Source organism: Parasteatoda tepidariorum, chromosome 3 (genome assembly GCF_982258835.1).
Source record: "Parasteatoda tepidariorum strain Cologne lab strain chromosome 3, Ptep-v5.0, whole genome shotgun sequence".
Classification (NCBI taxonomy): Eukaryota; Metazoa; Arthropoda; class Arachnida; order Araneae; family Theridiidae; genus Parasteatoda; species Parasteatoda tepidariorum.
The window spans coordinates 9,645,670-9,664,609 of record NC_141757.1 but is presented as its reverse complement, the minus strand read 5'-3'; the positions used below and the strand labels follow the sequence as shown (position 1 = coordinate 9,664,609).

General features: G+C 29.0%; 1 protein-coding gene across 1 annotated transcript in view; it reads right to left on the bottom strand.

The window, feature by feature from the left end:
• Window positions 1-1,002: 1,002 nt before the first annotated feature.
• Window positions 1,003-18,940, bottom strand: part of Nup205 (nuclear pore complex protein Nup205) — a 102,646-nt gene continuing 84,708 nt past the window's right edge. Inside the window, exons 33-40 of the mRNA XM_087158766.1 lie at window positions 18,464-18,596; window positions 15,454-15,675; window positions 14,596-14,682; window positions 12,912-13,063; window positions 5,830-5,947; window positions 4,673-4,798; window positions 2,394-2,545; window positions 1,003-1,216 (exon numbers count right to left, since the gene is read on the bottom strand). Of these exons, the coding sequence (XP_087014892.1) occupies window positions 1,127-1,216; window positions 2,394-2,545; window positions 4,673-4,798; window positions 5,830-5,947; window positions 12,912-13,063; window positions 14,596-14,682; window positions 15,454-15,675; window positions 18,464-18,596 (1,080 nt within the window). The 3' untranslated portion in view covers window positions 1,003-1,126. The remainder of the gene's footprint in view (window positions 1,217-2,393; window positions 2,546-4,672; window positions 4,799-5,829; window positions 5,948-12,911; window positions 13,064-14,595; window positions 14,683-15,453; window positions 15,676-18,463; window positions 18,597-18,940) is intronic.

Genomic DNA, 18,940 nt, shown 5'->3' with positions numbered 1-18,940 from the left:
TTATCATGGAATAAGCTATATCCATACCAAATTTCATTTATTTATATTCAGTATTTTTTGAGATATTTGGAAAAATGTCTTCCATCTCTTAATTTTGTCCACCAGTGTACTTACCTTGAGCTGTGATAGCTTAGGGGATAGAGAGTTCACCTTCCTATGAGGTGAACCGGGTTCGAATCCCAGTGATGGATGGTCGATACGAATTCCGCACCAGCTGGCAACGACCAGTGTTGACGTGAAATATCATCAGTGGTAGATGGATCATGGCTTAGAGTTCCCTTGCAGGCAGGCTAACTGTGGGAGGTTCTCGTAGTCTTCCTCTCCATGTAACGCAAATGCGGGTTAATTCCATCGAAAAGTTCTCCACAAAGGCAACTTTCTCTCAATACTTGATCCAGGAGTTTCCTTGTCTTCTGGATTGGTTTAAAATTACAAGGCTACGAAGTTGAACATTGGTTGTCGTAAACCCAAAAATTGGGTCGGCTGTTCAACTATGGAGATAAAAAAAAAGTACCTACCTTGCGATGGTTCTGTTTTGAGTTCCAGCTCTCACTTTGACCTAGTGATCGAACCTTATTTCGTTTACTTTGAAACTCTGATTAGTAGTTATATTTTTAGATTATCTCTGATTATTTTTGTTGCCTACATTTGTAATAACTAATCTTCTCCCTTGTTGATACATTTACTAGTGAGGGCTTTTTTGTCTCAATTCAATTAACACCCTGATGAGGAGGTATCTATCTTGTCCGTGGAAAAGGGTATAACCGCGCTGATATTGCAGCTAAAACTACTCTAAATGTAAGCAGTCATCTCATAACACTTTTGGATTTAAAATTAATATGTTAATCTGCAGTAAAGGAAAGAACATTGGAGTATACAATAAAACACATGAAATGTTCCATTTCCTAGAAAACCATCAATTAGTATCCGTTGACAGGAAAACACCACCGAGAAAAAATTATTCGAATTCATGACTCTTCATGACGAAAATTAATTGAGGACTAATGTTAAAAAATATTTATTTTATATTAAAAAAAGAGGCAACATCTGTTTTAATGTTTGAAAATGCTGTACAGTAGAAAGAATCATGTTAATAGATCACTAAAATTCAAAATCTAGTCCATTTTCACCTAATCTGAATTCTCACAAGTCTCTTCAGGCGATTAACAATAGCTTCTAAAAAGCTGGTTTGGCTTCTTCGATCTTCGTTTAAATACTGGAAAGAGAAACAATAATCATTTACATCTGCATGTAATTTATTTCCCTCTCTTAAACAAAAATTAAGTTATTTTTAAGAGCTCCTTAAATTCCATTTAACTGTCAGAATATATCGATATCTGTTCATTCTTTTATACAGGATTATCACTCAATCTTTTTTCCCCTTATATCAATATCCATAGCTGCCAACTTGTTAAAAACAAAAATAGGAACACAAAGAATGGTAAGGTAATCAGGGGTAATTATGATACAAAGTGGAAAACAAAGTTTCAGAAATCAAGATTTCCATATCGAAATATCAATTTATAAACCACGAACGTTTTATATTTAACATAATTTTTCAAACTAATGGTTTTAATTAAATTACTTACCAATCAAGAATATCACGCCTTCATAATAACTAATTCCAGAAAAAACCTACTTTTTACAAGGATCATGATATTGGGTTTTAAAATACCTTGAATATGAATTAGGATGTTAAATTTTTAACTTGTGTGAATATGAATCGCAATGTTGGATGCATAAATACGAATCATGATGCATAATCATTCGGTTGCGAGAATACGAATCGCAAATCACGTATAAATACGAAAATAGATGTTTCATATTACAACTCCGGGAATAAGAATCACAATATTAGATTTTAAAAACGCAGGAAAACAATCAGCGACATTGGATTTTAAAAATAAATCGCGATATTGGATTTTAAAATTGCGTGAATATGAATACTGATGTACAATTTTTAAATCACGTGAAAAACGAATCGCAACAAGTAACTTTTTAAGTTTAACGGTCTTGAGATATGAAGAATTCTGCAATATTCGCGGAAAAATCACATACCGTGTGTCTAATTTTCAGACTGGTCCTGGGCTGAAAGAAAATCGGCATAAGGGGTAAAAAGGCGCTAGAATACCGAAAATCAGAACATTTTGAGCAAAAATTTTATTTTCGGAACTAAAATACGATTTTTGGTCGATTGGCAGCTATGTAATATCTCTGAAAATTTAAGATTACTCTGACCTTATAGTCACACCTTGTATTATTATGCCTTTGCAAAAGATCTCCAAAGAAAATTAATTCAAATGAGTAATTAGATGTGAAAAAATTAATGACTTCTTTTGATCATTAAATTAATGAGGTTAAAAAGCGTAAAAATGTTAAATCTATCTGATTACCTGTTCAGCTGGTTTTAATTTCCTGAAGAAAGGCTCCCCGAGTGTAGTTTGAACATCGTTTTTGAAACTGTCAAAATCAAAGTGAGAGGGGAGAGATTGAAAGACATCTGTAAACTTTTCTACAAAATTATCACCAGCACTTCCTTCAACATCTGAAATCAATTTACACATTATTTACTCAACAATTTTGGGATAATGGGATGATAATAGTATATAATTTAAAAAAAAGTAAATAATAATAAATAGTTAAATTTTTCCCCTTATTTTTCGTTTTTCAATACAGGGTTGCCACAGAAAAAAATTTACAAAATAGTTGTTTTTAGTAGCCTAACACACGAAAATAGTCGCCAAAACAATGAAAATAGTTGCCTAAATAAGTACAAAAAATTTTCAATAATATGACTAAAATTTTATTAAATGACTTAATTGTCATATACCATGATCCATTCAGTGAAGTTGGTGGCATTTTTATGATAACTTTTATGTATAGTGTTTTAGCACTAAATTTTTACATCAATTAGTATATTTCAGATATTTAAATGCTTTTAAAAATTAGAATTTATTCAAAAAATATTTTCTTATTAAAAAAAAAAAAAAAAAAAATACATACTTTTTCTAAAATTTTTTCTCTTTTATCAATAATTGAGCTAGCAAATACTACTGCTGTGAAACTACCGTAAGTTTTCATGAGGATGTTCAAAATCAGATGGTTATAATTTCCGAAGTTCAAAAAAACTATAGAGAATATGTAGTAGTTGAAATCTCTTCTGCAGTCATCAAAAAATTATAATTAGTGTTAACCTTTTAACTATCAAGATATTTTGATGATTTGGATACATAAATTATCAATTGTTTTTTATTGCAAAAATCAAATGTTTAGTAAAAAATAAAATACACTTAGTAGTTAAAAAGCGATATTTTGAATTAGATGCATAAAAATTTTAAGGTTTTGTAGCCACTTTATATTTGCTAGAGGCAGCTGCCACACAGCATGGTACTGGTAAAAAAAATTTCTAAGGGAGCATTATTTTCTAAAATTTGCAACAAAAAAAAAGTAGTAATAATTTTCTAAAAAAATAATCCATATAACGTTTCAAAGAACTGGACGTCATTGCGCAACAAAAAAATTCTGCCCACTTTGAACATTAACCTTTATCCTTTGACACCTTCAGTACGGTGCTGCCATCTATAGTTCTAAATTCACAGCTGCCAACACGGATAGAAAAAAAAACTAGCAGAGTCTACGAAATATAAAATTTCATAATTGTTGCATAATGTATGTACTAAATATTTTACACATAGGGAATTTTAAGGATATTTATAGTCATCAAAATAAAAAAACTGCAATATTTTCCTGTTATGATTGACATTTAACATACTTGAAATGTTATGTATTATGTTCCCATATAATTTCGAATAGTAATAGACATTTAATTTTCCCAAGACAGTAAAAAGATTTTTTTAATGAATTTAAAAAGAGAGTTCTGAATAAAAATAAACGGAACATCTTTGAACGAAAAAAAAAAAGTTTTGAACTATTTTTTACAAATGAGGTTCGCATCATTATGAATATTAATACTTATTTAAATATTCAAGCAATAATCTGTACGGAAATTCTATTTTAATAAGGATTCTTTTAGGAAACTTACTCAATTTTAGGGAATTTTTTGAAATGTACAAAAACCAGGTGAATTTTAATTAAACCAGTAGAAACTGGCCTAATCCAGTAGTCTGCTGGAAAATCCAGTATAGTTAGCTATGTAAATTGCATCTAAATAAATTTTTCCCATGACAGATTCAGGTATGAAAAAGAGTTAAAGCTACAATAAACTTCTCACGACATATATTCGGGTACAACAATACGATGCACTGACAGTTAAATGGTTCATATGAATGTTAAAAAAAATGTTATAGAAATATTTCTTTATCCCGAAACTTTGATGCCCGGTGGCAGAGTGGTAGCGTTTTGAGCCACAGGTCCTGGGTTCGATCCTCGGGCCGGGCAAGGTTGACTCATCTCTTTAGTGAGTTGATAAACGAGTATTAAGCATGTTTGGGAAACTAAACACTGGGGGTTCCTCGTTCGGCTGACCACCTGACAGGAACATCTGCTGCTGCATAACAGAGCCCAAGGTAAAGAAAACTGAGATGGGCACAGTAGGCGTTGGCCCTCTATGGGCTGTCGCGCTACTGAGTTTAGTTTCAATTCCAAAACCTTAAAACAAAACTACATTTTTAATCAGGATATAGTTAATATATTGACTAACAACAAAACAAACCTTGTAGACGGCGAATCTGTTGTAGTGGCTTGCTGGAAGCTGTGAAAGAATTGCTTTCTTTTTTAAAAGCAAAGAAATAGTATTCTAAATGTCTCAAAAGAAGAAAAGCAGAAGTTTCAATTATATCTAGCATAGATTAAGAAAAAGTCATTAAATAACATAATTGTACTTAATGCATAAATATGTATAAAAAAAAGCATATTAATTCATTTAACATATTTGAAAATTTTGGTTTGAACCCTCTTCTTTCTTGTCTGCACAAACAAAGAATTTTCGACACTTGTAAAGCAGGCTGCATAGCCAAATCTCTCAATAAAAAATAAGCACCCTTAAAGTGCTTTTTACACACTCTGAAAATATTTTTAAGAGCTATGCAATATACATTAACAAAATGCAAAATAGTTTTCAGACTTTACATGATCATAATAAAAAACTAGTTTCTAACAAAGAACTCCTTTTCTTGATTATATTAGCCACCATTAAGAGATCAATAGATTTTTCGGTTCCATTTCAGAGGGTAAAAAATGAAATTGGAGAATATCTTGCAAAATGCAGCAGAGTTGTACATGAGAGAGCAAGAATCTCACCAAACCCAGCTCAGTAGACGCACATGTGGACTCCTTAGTATTTCATCAAACATGCAACATGATTAGTGCTATTAGACGTTACGGACTGAAGTTACTCTGAAATGAATTGTGGTTGAATCAATTGTGAAAACCTTGAATAGAACAATGTGAAAACAACGCTTTTGCATCACATGCATCTAAGATCGAAATGGTAAAGAAAAAAAATCTCATTTTCGAAAAGAGTAAATTAAGTACATTTTAAAGACACCCCATAAAAAAAGCACCTTTAAGGGCTTTTAAAACACAAAAATAAGCACTTTTTAAAAACGATACACACCATATAATAGTTGGTTGTTCATTTTCTATAAGTTAATATGAATATAATGTACAGTAACTAAAAAAAAAGGACCATTCTTCACAGATCCAAATAACTTCAATTATTCTTAAAAAAAGTTGGCAAATTTTTTGAACTAAAAATGACAAAAATTAATTTTTATGTTAACATTTGGTTTACCCCTGAAATTTTCTACTATGTGCAGAATGGCCCAATAAATCAATATTTGAGTTTATAAGTTCAAAGAAAAAGGATACACGATAAGACAGATATTTCCTTTGATTTAAGTTCTATCAACTTTTGAAGAGAAGACTTGGCCAGTTCTCGTTGAAGTTGAATGGTTGGTTGTTCTTCAATAACAAATGATGGCAAGTACTAATTGAGGAGAAAAAAATATAAGATTTAAATAACTGCACAAGAGACAATAAAAACATTCAATCAGGGATCCCACTCAATTTCAGAAAAAAAAATTCTGACTTTTTCAGGTACACCAGGTAAATTTCAATAAAAATTGAAACCATATTTTCATCAGAAAAGTTTGATTCTTTCATTAGTTACATGAAATGTTAAGACTTTCTGTGTAAAAAATTATTACTAAATGAGGAAGGGCAAATTTCAGTTTAACTAAAATGTGAAATTTTTATAACAAATAATTGTAATAGATGTTGGAATTATTTAACTCAAATCTCAATAACTGATTACTGTTAGTAAGAATTTTAAGACTGGTTATTTTTCAGGTATACCACGGTTTTGTAAAAAAAAAAAAACCCTGCAATTTTCCCTGATTTTTGGAGTTAAAATAAAAGTCCCTGACAATTCCAAGTTTTCCCTGACCTGTGGGAGCCCTGTCAATATATAACACAATATGAAGAAATTAACCCCGATTTTTCAAGGTAATAAAATTCCAGGGTTTTAGAAAAAAAAATTCAACAAAATATATATTTAATAAAAATGGGAATTAGAATTATGGCATGACCATAGCAGCATAAAGCCAGTGTGGGTAAAATTGAAGTGAAATCATATTTAATAGAACATATAAGAGATTATAACACTTAATTGAGCAATACTAACTTCTAACTTAAAAAGATAAATAAATAAAATTAAACAAAAAAAAAACTTTTCTTAAACCCAAATTATCTTAAAAAGAAACTGGCAAACATATAAACAATCCATATTTACTTCACGTTAATCCATATTACTTAAGTTAAATCAAATAGAATGAATAATTAAAACATAATGCTTTTTATTAAAGACAAACAAAAACAAATAAATAAAATATAATCTTATTGTGATTAGTTTTTCCTTTACATTCAAAAATTAAAGCCATCTATATAAACAACTAATCTCTGTAAAATTAATACGAAATAAAAAAAAAAAAATCTGACAGCCGAAAGGCAATCACAGGCAAATGACAAAATGGTTGTTATCAATTGTTTTTTTTTTTTTTTTTTTTTTTTTTTTAACCCTCTTCATTTATGATCTTTACCTGAATTAGTATTGGAAAACAATCTTGAATTGTAGGTTAAAATTTCTGATTCTTCATTAAAACAATAAAAACAAAAATATCGCTCAAATGATGAAATTTTCTTTTATTCACACCTCAAGAAGTATTTATCGGATCTCTCTGGCTCTATATCTCAAAAATAAACTCACCAACTTAATGCATAACAAAATTAAAAGTGGAAAAAAAAAATCCAAAAAAATTATCAAACAGCAGCGGTTGCCATGGCAACACATGCAATGATGAAGCATGCACACTGTATACTATTACTCTTGAATACAGTTGAAAAGTGTGATGACGTCCAAATAATGTGCGCATGCCATCAAACCATAAACAACACCCATTTTGCCAATTGGTAAAAATTTAATATTTTCATTCCTTAGCTATGAAATAGAAAAATGAATGGTGTTTTCCACACTATAGAGTGCTGCAAGCTCTTGACTGCCTATACTTTCAGTTTACTGTTTTTGGCGTGTTTCGAAGATATTTGGCTCACAACGTGATCATTGAGTTTTGAAAATCTCGAGTAGTATTTCTTGTTTACGTGTATTTGTGATTTATTATTTGTGTTTATTGTCATTTCAAGAGGTAAAAATTGTTATTTGAAAAAAGATTCTTTATAAAACACTTCTTTGTTAACAATACACAGAATATGAAATTTAAACCTAAATGAAAATTTGTAAAATGAACTTAATCTCACTGCTCGAAGAGTATGCTAACACTAATGTATGGTCGTGCACGGCTTGCAACAAGAACAAACAGTAATAAACAAGTAAATCTGGACAACCAAAAAAGCAAGATCTTTCTAAATCTAGCAACCCCATGTCACCCTTTTTAACAATACCTTAATAAATAATTCAAACAAATTTTCACTTCGAATTTACCAGAATTACTTAATATCGTAGGATTATATCAGATTTGAGCTTAGAAATTACTAAATTTATTTCTTTTACAAAAAACAATCTGTTTGAAAAAAAAAATAGCCTCACAGAATAAGCTGTAGTAAGCAGCAGTATACTTTCTAACCGGAAGTAAAGCAGGTCAAAGGGCAAGAGATTTTTGTTGTTTACATTTATATTGAAAACACCATCCATAAAACATTTTAAATATGAAACAAAACTACAAAAAAATGAAAAATTAAGGGAGAACTTATTAATCAATAAAATAAAACAACTAAGTTATCCTAAAAATAAAAATATTATACAAATAATCTGTATCCAATCCACTGACAAAAATTTTAAAGAATAATGTAATCTGTTAAGATTTTCCATCTAAAAAAAAATGAATCATAAATAAGATGAATAATAGACAAAAAAAAAAAAAAAAAAAAAAAAAACATAAATTAAGATGCTAAAATCACAAACTCAATAAAAAATATTAAAAAAGAAAAAAACTTACATTAATACTAAATACAAATGTATAAATTAATTGAAGTTGTTCATTTAATTAAAGCTTAGCAAAACTACATCAAATTTAATAAAACCAAATTACAATAAACTAAAAATGTGTTGAAATCACCAAATGAACTAATATAAAACAAAATTAAAGATAAAAAAAAACGCAATAAATTTCATATCTAATTTATAAGAAAAAAGAAAATCATAAAATACAAGGGAAGCTTATTAAGCAACGTAAATAAAAATTATACTTCAAAATTACCAAAAACAGAAACATTAGTTAAAAGAAGAGCCAACATAATTATCAAAAATGCATCACTTGTAAAAAGAGAAAGCTTCAATCTGCTTCATAAATCGGAAATAAAATTACCTGTATTCTCCCACTTTGTAAAGAAAATAAATCAAAATTCCCTGTTATTTTAGGTGATTTTTAAATTCCCCGTATTTTACAGGTTTTCCTTGCTCTACCTGTAGAGTGGCAACTCTGTTAATATACAACTTTCTGCTTTTATTACTTAATAAAAGTAAATCATTTTTAACAAAAGCAGATGTGATTCTGACAAAACTTGCTAATGATATTGCACCTATGAGAAATCAAATTTAATTAAAAAAAATATTTTTTCTTGTTTCTTAAATACATACCAAATAAACTAACATAGCAGACCATAAATTAACACTGTTATGATAATTAATGTATTCCTTAAAATTGTCTTAAATTCCTTAAAAATTCCGCAATTTTTTTTACAAATCTTGACATTCTACTCTATCAATACACATAAAAACTGTCTTAGGATATGATCCCTGTGGCAGAATTTTTTCTGACTTTCTGCGACAAACTTAACTAGAACCAATATCTTTCTGCAAGACATTTTTATCGTTATAAATGTATGTGTAATGAATTTAGAATAATAGATGAAATTCGTGTTTATAAAATAAGTCTACATGCATAGAATAAAACTGTGTAGATTTTTTTTTCTTAATAAGTTTAAATTGTTTAAGTATAAATTTGCATAATCTTCGATAATAACGAAAAGTTATAAATGTATAGATCTGCAGACAAAAATGCTTACTAGAGCATAAATAAAGATTACCCAGAACCTGTAATAAGACAGAACTTATAGAAATAGCTAAGAATGGACAAAAAAATTAAAATTATAAAACAAGATAACTGAATTTGAAGTATTAGTTTAAAACAGTATCAAAATTAAATTATTAAAGCAGTTTAAAACAGTATGGTTTAATGTTTCATTGTAGTAGTTATATCAGGTACAGAAACAAATCAGGTGAAAAAATTAATATTGAAGTTGAGTAAACAAAATAATAAAATAGAATTGACTATAACCGAATTCTAAAAGCAAAAAAAAATAAAGCAATGTTTGTTTCAATTTTTTCTACATCTAATTAATTATAGATTAATTAGATTCGATTAATATTGTACTGACTTATTGAAAGATTTTTTTTTTAAAAAAAGGAGGTAAACAAGACTTTTTTCGTGATCAGATTAAGTTCAGAACGAAAAAAATACACAGCGCTTGTGATTTCGCATTGTATTGTGTAAATATATAGCATTGATTCCACACGAAGTATGCAGAAGCGGTTTCCTACTCAATATGCTCAAGTCTATTCAACATCTCGAAAAGAAATAGTCTTTATCAGTACTGAAACAGCGGTATTAGAGCCATACTCATTGGATGCAATTTTTTTCGCATGTGTATGGAAACCTGTTTGAAAGTGTTTCACCAGTAAATATTTTCCACCCATCTGGTTTTCATTCGCATGCCAAAATTATATCTATTTCTTTTTCTTCTTCTTTTTTATCGACGACTTAATTCAAAGGATATAGGCATTTTATCTTTAAAAAAATATATATATAGTAATTTTTTACTTTTTACTGCTTCTAAAATTTCTTGATTTGTTGAAATGCTGTCTCATCCTTACTAACGATATCGCTACTAGTAAGAATATTTGATTCGAATCTAGAACTTTTTTTTTGTTTCAATATTAGTAACGTGGGAAGCTTCTTTTCCTGTCGCTTTCCAGAAAAAAAATCTCTGACATCGCTAGATGTTGTCGACTTCCATCTTATTTCTTCTTCGGAATGCCGCCTTGAAAAATCAGTTTTCAAATTTGCTTTAATTATTGTGGCTTCACAATTGCAACAAATAACCTTTTCGCTAGACATGATTTTTTAAAAAAAAATAATCTTTTTACGCATAAAATTTTCCACATAAGTGCAAAAAATATAAAATACTCTGCTCTAATAAGAAAACACAAAGCAAATTACTGCGCCAGCGATAGAGGCCGAAGTTGGCAAATTTCCAAAAATAGCTTAATAAAGGGGGAAAAAATTCTCCCCTTTTTTATCCAGTAACTGTTTGTGTTGGAGATTAACGGAGAATTACGAGTGCTTTCTCCTTCCGCGGTACGCTCGAAAAAAAAATATTTAAAACAATTCTGTAAGAAAAAATTTTGCAGAACCATTATTGCTTTTGCAGAAATTTTTTGTTTCTGTAGATGTTTTTTTTTTTTTTGTTGGTAAAACAGCTTTTGTTTCTGCAGAATATTTTTGGAGAACTTTTGTTTGTGGCAAACCAAAAAATTGTATTTCCCAAATAAATAAAAAATCTTTCTGCAAGAACTCAGTCGCTTTCTGCGACAATGTCGCCGTGTTTCTGCCACAGGGGATATAATGCAGATAATTGAATATCCAGAAATTTAGAAGAATTGATAAAAAATGCATGCTTGTCTGTGTTAATACTGCTCTGGGGGCAAATTATTGATATCAGGGGTCTGTCTAGGTTTTTTTTTAGAAGTACCTATTTTGTGAAAATTTAGACATAATTTGTGAAAATTAAAAATTATATTAAAAAATCAACACAACAATATAGTAAAGTAAGAAAATATTTTCAAAATTTGTCACTACAAATAAAAATTATTTATGACTGTTAAATTTCTATATATTTTCCTCATATATTCAAAAATAAGTAAGCTATTGTAAAATTTTGGGATAAAAATTATATTCAAATTTAAAAATCCATAAAACTCAATGTCCATAGTTAAATTTCAACTTGAATTTAATAAAACCATGCATTTAACAGTACTAGCACTAAAAGTTATTTTCATTATGAGAACATTTGAATTTTTAAATATCCAAAAAAGTTTCACAAAAAAAAAAATTTACATAAAAAATAAAGGTCTGTTAGAATAAATTTACAATAGAGTTTAAGAAAATGCTCAAATTTTTAGAACAATGTTTGAATTTCAACTTTGTGTGAAGACAGGGCCTCGTTGTTCAATTTAAAAAAAAATCTCGCTTTGTTATGGTGTAAGCAACCAGTTAGGATTACCATATTGCACTATCTGACCAAACACTTGCTACCTTTGCTTAAAAGACAGCTGGGAGAAAAGCTTCTCCTTTCCATAGACTGCAACGAGAACACGGTTTGCATAAGAACTTGCTTTTTTAAAAGTATTTTGTAAAACTACTGTTTTTCCTAAAGTTGAATTCGTGAAAGTACGCTAAAAAGGAGTAAATTTGCCTTGGACAGACCAACGGATATAATAATTTAAAGGGGTTTTTGATTACATAGTATTAAATATTCATAAAAAATAAAGATTAGTAATTATTTTATTTCATATTATAACCATTGAACAGTGGATTCATTTTTGGGTTTCTGGCTATTAAGGTAAAACTTCATGTCTTAGAAATTTTAAACTCAACACAGAAGACAAGGGAACTTCTGGATAACACATAAAGACAAACTAGTGTATGAGAAAGACTAATCATGGTCATTATAATTTAAATCAATAAATATCCCATTTAAGATTGTTTTTAGAAAAATCAACAAGATCAAAAAGCACTAATTCACTAATGTTATTCGCAAAGAACACACTCCATTTTTATTGGATTTTCTTTTGTTTACCTGTTTAAGGTAACATAGTATGACAGGTAACATAGTATAGTATAGTAGTTACAAAATGATAGAGTGGCCAAGTACAAAGTCAAACTTTCTATAGCATAACTAAACTGTTCTAAGCGATTCAGCCATAGCATATTTCATTTTTTTAAGCAATGAAATCTTGTAAATTATTCATTCATACAAACAAATACCATAGTTATATATACATAGCTGCCTACTTGTACAGCCATTGAGAAATTATTTTCTTAGAGGCAGCAACATTAGTGTTTAGGCACATTAAATCTTCAAGTTTCAAAAATATTTTTTTTACTACAACAGGGAATCAATAATTTAAAAAATCATGTTGATCAAATCTATTTGTTGGCTAATGATGCTCATAGATGTCTGGATAGTATTGTTTTCAAAACTTAGGTACTTTTTGTTTTCAAAACTTAACTACCACTTTGTAAAATCTTTCTAAAAGAGCATATAAGTTGGTAGGTAGGTATGTATATATATTTAAGAGCAATGAAAATGATTACCTCACTAAGTTCATCACTTGTTAGAGTAGCTATAGATTGAAGCCTATGATGAATTAGTTTTTGTTCACCAGTGCTGATTTGGAGTTCAGTTGCAGACTGGTACAAAAGTCTTATAAGAAGACCCAAATCGGGGCCACTTCTTTTTTGGAAACCTAGGAATTTACAGTTGGATGACTATCAATTAAACAAGATTTAAAGTCAAGTAATAAAATATATATATTTACTAGGTAAACATATATTTAGTGTCTATTATATAAGGTGCATAGCTAGATTTTTCAACAAAAAATAAGCACCTTCTAAGTACTTTTTAGGCACTCAAAAAACATTTTTAATCACTTTCCTGAAAAAAATTATAATTAGGATCCGCGTAATAATAAAAATTATTTTTATCTATCGTTTAAAGTTCTTAAATTATAAACATAAATTCAAAAATATTTTCAAAAACTTTATAATCATGATAAAATAGCTAGTTTCTGTTAAATATTGCAGAGAAAAGTGTAGAAAATTACATATTTTTTGTAATTTAGAACGAAAATCGACACTGCAAAGAAAAAATCTCATTTTAAAAGATAGCAAATTGAGCACTTCTTACAAACTCCGAATAAAAAAAAAGGCACTTTTAAGAGTTTTTAAGAAATGTTAATAAAAAATAAGCACCTTTAAGGAATTTTTAAACACACTATGCACCCTGTTATGCATCAATTTTTTATGACATTCATTCAAAAAAAAAAGTACATGCCTGTGCATAGGTGCAAGCATCATGCTGTGAGTGTACCAGATGCAAAATTCAACATCCAGGTTATGTTGAAACTAAGTACAAAATCGGAAATTATTTGCTAGAGATTCTTACTTTCTTAACATCAAAGTGAAAGATAATCTGGCAAAAAAGGGAAAAATTATGTATTCCCTTTTTACCTTCAAGAATTTTCACATCGGAGTTTTTTAAAAGTGCTTGTGCAAATTCCTTTACCATTTCACATTTGATAGCACTTTAAATTGTATATATCCACTGGTGATTGTGAGCCTAACTCAAAAATCCAGAAAATTTCTTTTGAACTTTGGAGTGCTCTCTTGACCTAACTATTGAGAGCCTATTTCCTAGATTATGGCTACCCCCTATATTTTGGGGGTCAGAAATCAGACTCGGTCGAAAAAAAAGGTATGTTGATTCAGAGAAGTACATTTTTATGGCTGAATTTAAAATATTATCTGCACTTATTAATTAGCATATTTGAGGCCACCCCCACAAACCATTATGATTGAATCCTAGAATGTAAAAATCTGATCATTAGATCAAAAGTTATTCATGGTGATCCGTTTTTTTTTTTTTTTTTTTTTTTTTTGCTCAAGGCATGCTTAATTAAAAATAATTTCAGATTTACAATTCATATTTACCTTAAACCAAAATGCTTGATTTTGTACAGGACAATTAAAACCATGGTCAAAACGGGATAAAACCGTCAATTATCAAAAACTTTCAAATCCCGATAAGATAACAAATAAAAAATCTTCCCTCAAAGTTATTTGAAAAATTATTTTTTTTTTTATGAAGAGTGAACAATTACTATACTGCTAAAAAAAGCCAATTCTTCTGATAAACACATAAAAAATCACTGTTGGGGGAAAAAATGAATAAAACAGAAATTTAAAGGAAGTCATGGAAATCAATAATATTAGAACAAACCTGTTGACAACATATTAAATGAATCAACTGTTAACGCTTCACCAACGAAGGGTCCAAAGATTATAGTTGAATTTTTTGGATCAGTTCCTAAAAGAACAAAAATTAAGCAATAAAAAAATTAAACAGCAACTAATAGTATAACTACAGGGTTCTGTCTAGGTTTTTTTAAGAGGTACATATTTTGTGATAATTAAAAATTATATTAAATAATTGACACAAAAATATAGTAAAAAAAGAAAATATTTTCAAAAATTGCCACTACAAATAAAAAAATAAACGGTTAATTTCTATATTTATTTTTCCCATATGTTCCAAAACAATTTTGCTATTGTAAAATTTTGGACTTAAAGTTGTATCCAAATTTAAAAATCCATAAAAATCATTGTCCACAGTTAAATTTTAACTTGAATTTAATAAAAACATACATTAAACAGTACTAGCACTAAAAGTTACCTTCATTATAAGAACATTTTTGAGATAAAAAAAATGTTTTTATAAAAAAATAATAGTCTATTAGAATAAATGCAAATTTCGACTTTTTGTACACAATATTAGAACAGCCCTTAGTGCTTAACAATAAAGAAAGGAATAAATTTAATTTTTAAATTAAACTTATTTTACAAAGAGAAATAAAAATGATTGTGAAGAAAGCAAGAGCAGAGTTTTTTTTTTAAAATGATTACTTATGCTAAAATTCCAACTGATAATTCCAGTTTTAAATTAAATTTATTTTACAAGGAGAAATAAAAATGATTGTGAAGCAATCTTAGGGCTGAAGCAAGCATGGACGGAGGTTTTTAATTATTTTTAAAAATGATTATTTCCGTTGAAATTCCAACTGAAAGGGGAGATACATACCTGATTTAGTCATTATGCTAGAACAAGAACCCAAAATATGGTATGCAATTTGCAGCCTGCTTAATTTCATTAGAGCTAATATTTCTGGACTGAGATGAGATGAGTGTGATGCTCTGCTGTCGACAGCCATCAATCGAGGAATCAGCATTAGCATGTGTTGCCTAAGGAGAAGAAGGTGACCTCTTTGGTCGCTAGCAAAAGTTCGACCTCCAGCATTAATATCTGAGAAAAAGACAACTTTTTTATAACCAGACATGTGATTGCTGGAAGAAGAAATTATCTGAAATATTTTTCTCATTGAGTAATTTTCTTTTTCGCTAGTACATAAAACATTGTTATTTTTATGAAAAAAAGTAACATTTACAAAATTTAAAGTGAGAAAGAAATTTCGTTTTATCAAATAATTTTATTAAAATACAGATTTACGATGGTATTGTGCCCGTTGGAAAGTGATTTCTGAAATAAATTAATCGAGAATTGCATGTTGTTCCATTAAAAATTAATTCAATCTAATTGTACCCAAATAAAACACAAGTAAATTCATCACATCGATAAAATAATTTTTCTGTTACAAATCTGAATTTTCATCTAAGTAGCTATTCCATTCTGCAGCCACTTTATTTTATGATCGTTTTTTATTTATTTTTAAAATGTGGTTTCTTATATTTTTACATTTCAAATTAGATACAATCACACAATGTTATTAAGACACTCAACTTCGCAATTCAGTAACGGTCATTTATCACCGATTTATTCAAAAATCACTTTTTGACATTTTATAGCATTTTTACTTTTCAAGATCTTTTTTTACAATGACTTAAACTTCTCTTTTCTAATTCGAAATTTTAAACACGATATATGTATATATATATACAGTCAAACCCCGCTATAGTGAACGAAATGTTCGGTCCCGCACCTTGCTATACATGATAATGTTATTTTTCGTGGATATAGTGAACCAAAAAAGTGAGGAAGATGGATATAATGAGCTTTTTTCGGTCTTCGACTGATTTTTTTAGTAATAATTTTGAAATTTCTACTTCAAAATAAATGCATATACCAATGTTTAAAACCATCTATAGAGGGGAATGTAGTGATAAGGACTTTTTCTTGTTTGCTTCTTTTATCTCACTTTCCCAAACAAGCCAAGCAGATGTTTCCAACCCAGGCAGATGATGCACCTGTAAGGTGTCAGTGGGATCAATATGCATTTTCTGTCAGAGGGAATGAGTTTTTGGTCAAAGGGAGTGAGGAAATGAGTTATTCATTATTGGTCAAAGGGTTTGACACTAATATGTGTTGATAAGGCCCTCATTTCAACTCCTTTTTGCTCTCAGTTCAGTTAAAAAATGTCTGCAAACAAGCGTCTCTAACTATGGCGAGCAGTAAAGAAACGTTCTCCCTCGATGATAAAATGGGCATAATCAGAAAAATTGAAAATGGATGCAATCAAGTTGATATTTGCAGGGACTATAAACTATCCAAATCTGCAATTTGTAACATATTGAAAAATAGGTAATTAATAATTTCTGCTCATGAAATAAATTTAGATGGAAGAAAAAAGTTGAGAAAAGCAGATCACAAGGATGTTGAAGAAGCATTACTGAAGTGGTTCACCATTCGAAGAAGCCGCAATCTTCCAGTATCTGGACTAAAGTATATGAATTTGCTAAGCGATTCTATGAGACTACTTTTATGTGCTCGAATGGCAGGTTAGACAGGCTTAAAAAGCGGAATAACAGAAATTCAGGAAAAATTATCTGAGAGTCAGGTAGTGCTTCTATATCTGATGTTGAGGATTGCTCATCAGCTAAAAATTACTGTTTTTCTTTTTTTTTTTGCATGCAAGACGAAGAGTAATGAAAATTAACACTACATAATACTTTTCAGTCATTTATTTGAATAATGTGTAATAAAAGGGAGGAGTTTGGGAACCATTAGTTAAATTGCCTGCGTAACGGATATTGTGAACTAAAATTTCAGTCCCTTGAAGGTTTACTGTAGCGGGGCTTGGCTGTATATATATAATGTTCTATTCCACACAAGAAGGCTTTTTTTTAATATATATATAATATATATAAACAGAAAACACATCTGTTAATCGACATCAGTAATATAGATATTTGCTACCATTAAAATTGTACTAGAAAGGTATTAGCACTAGGCAGAATTGTTGCAGAAAGCTCAGAAAAATTCTGCCACAGTGATTACTCCATGCAGGGGTGGTTGTGAGCCCAAGTCAAAATTCCGGAAAATTTCATGAGTTAAAAAAAATATTTAAATTTAAAAAAAATTAAACATGGTTTTTTTTCATTTTTCTCAATATTTCTTAGTTTACTTAAAATATATCTAAAATTTTACACATAACTATACCATTTACACATAACTATGATGACTTGGAGAAGTAATTAAAATTTACAAATAGGTCTTTCTTTCTTGAGTTTATGATTATAACAACAATTTACTGATAAAAAATGAATATTAATCATGAATATAAGCTTATAAAGTATCTCTTTGGCTCTCCCTTACAAACAAACAAAATAAACTTTGTTTTTAAGTTCCACCTTTGAAAATTTGATTTCCGGAAATTTCTGTGATCAATGATTTTTTGAAATGTCTGAACCTTCGATCTCCGGAAACTTCTGGGTCACTGTCAGCGAAAATTCCGGAAATCCGGATTTTTTCCGGAGCACAATCAGCCCCGTCCATGACTAATGAGCTATGAGGGTAAATTTGTACAAAAAATTTACCTGCCAAAATAATTATCTCCATTGAATAAATCCAGTTTGTTATTCAAAGGAGAAATTACTTGGCAAGGAAACTTTTGCACAAGTTTTCTCAGAGAGAATACCAGATAAAAGACTAAAAGAATGTACGTGGCATAATTACTTTTAAAATAGAATCATAAAACACAACTTATAAATTTATAATTCAATGAATTTGTATCATGTTTTAGACAGAAAGATAGGTAGAAAATAAAAAATAACTAAAATAATAAAAAGAAATTCACCATCAAAGCTGGCTCGAGATAAAACAGCTGAAATAATGCTGAGTTCTTGTAATGCTTCAAGGCTGTATAAATTAGATGGATCTCGTATAACATGAGAAAAAAGTTCTCCATTGCAAACAACAAATTCTAAAAGCTAAAAAACAATAGTGTTAACAAAACAATAATAAGCATTAATTGCATTCCTATAAGTAATAACATATTCATAAATCTCAAATTAATAATATACATATAAAAAGTAAATATTTTCTGAAAAAGTAACAAAATAAAGCGAGTAAAAAAAAGATTAGTAATAAATTTAGCATTAATTTAAAAAAAGAATCATAATCAACATTTCTTTAACAGTTGTCTTTAAAAGTTTTGAATCGATGATCTTTTCCAAAGTTAATAATTCTCTTGGAGATTTATGAAGAGAGATTCTACTAGCATATATTCATTTATTTTGTTACCTATAAAAAAAATAAAAGGAAATTCTTACAA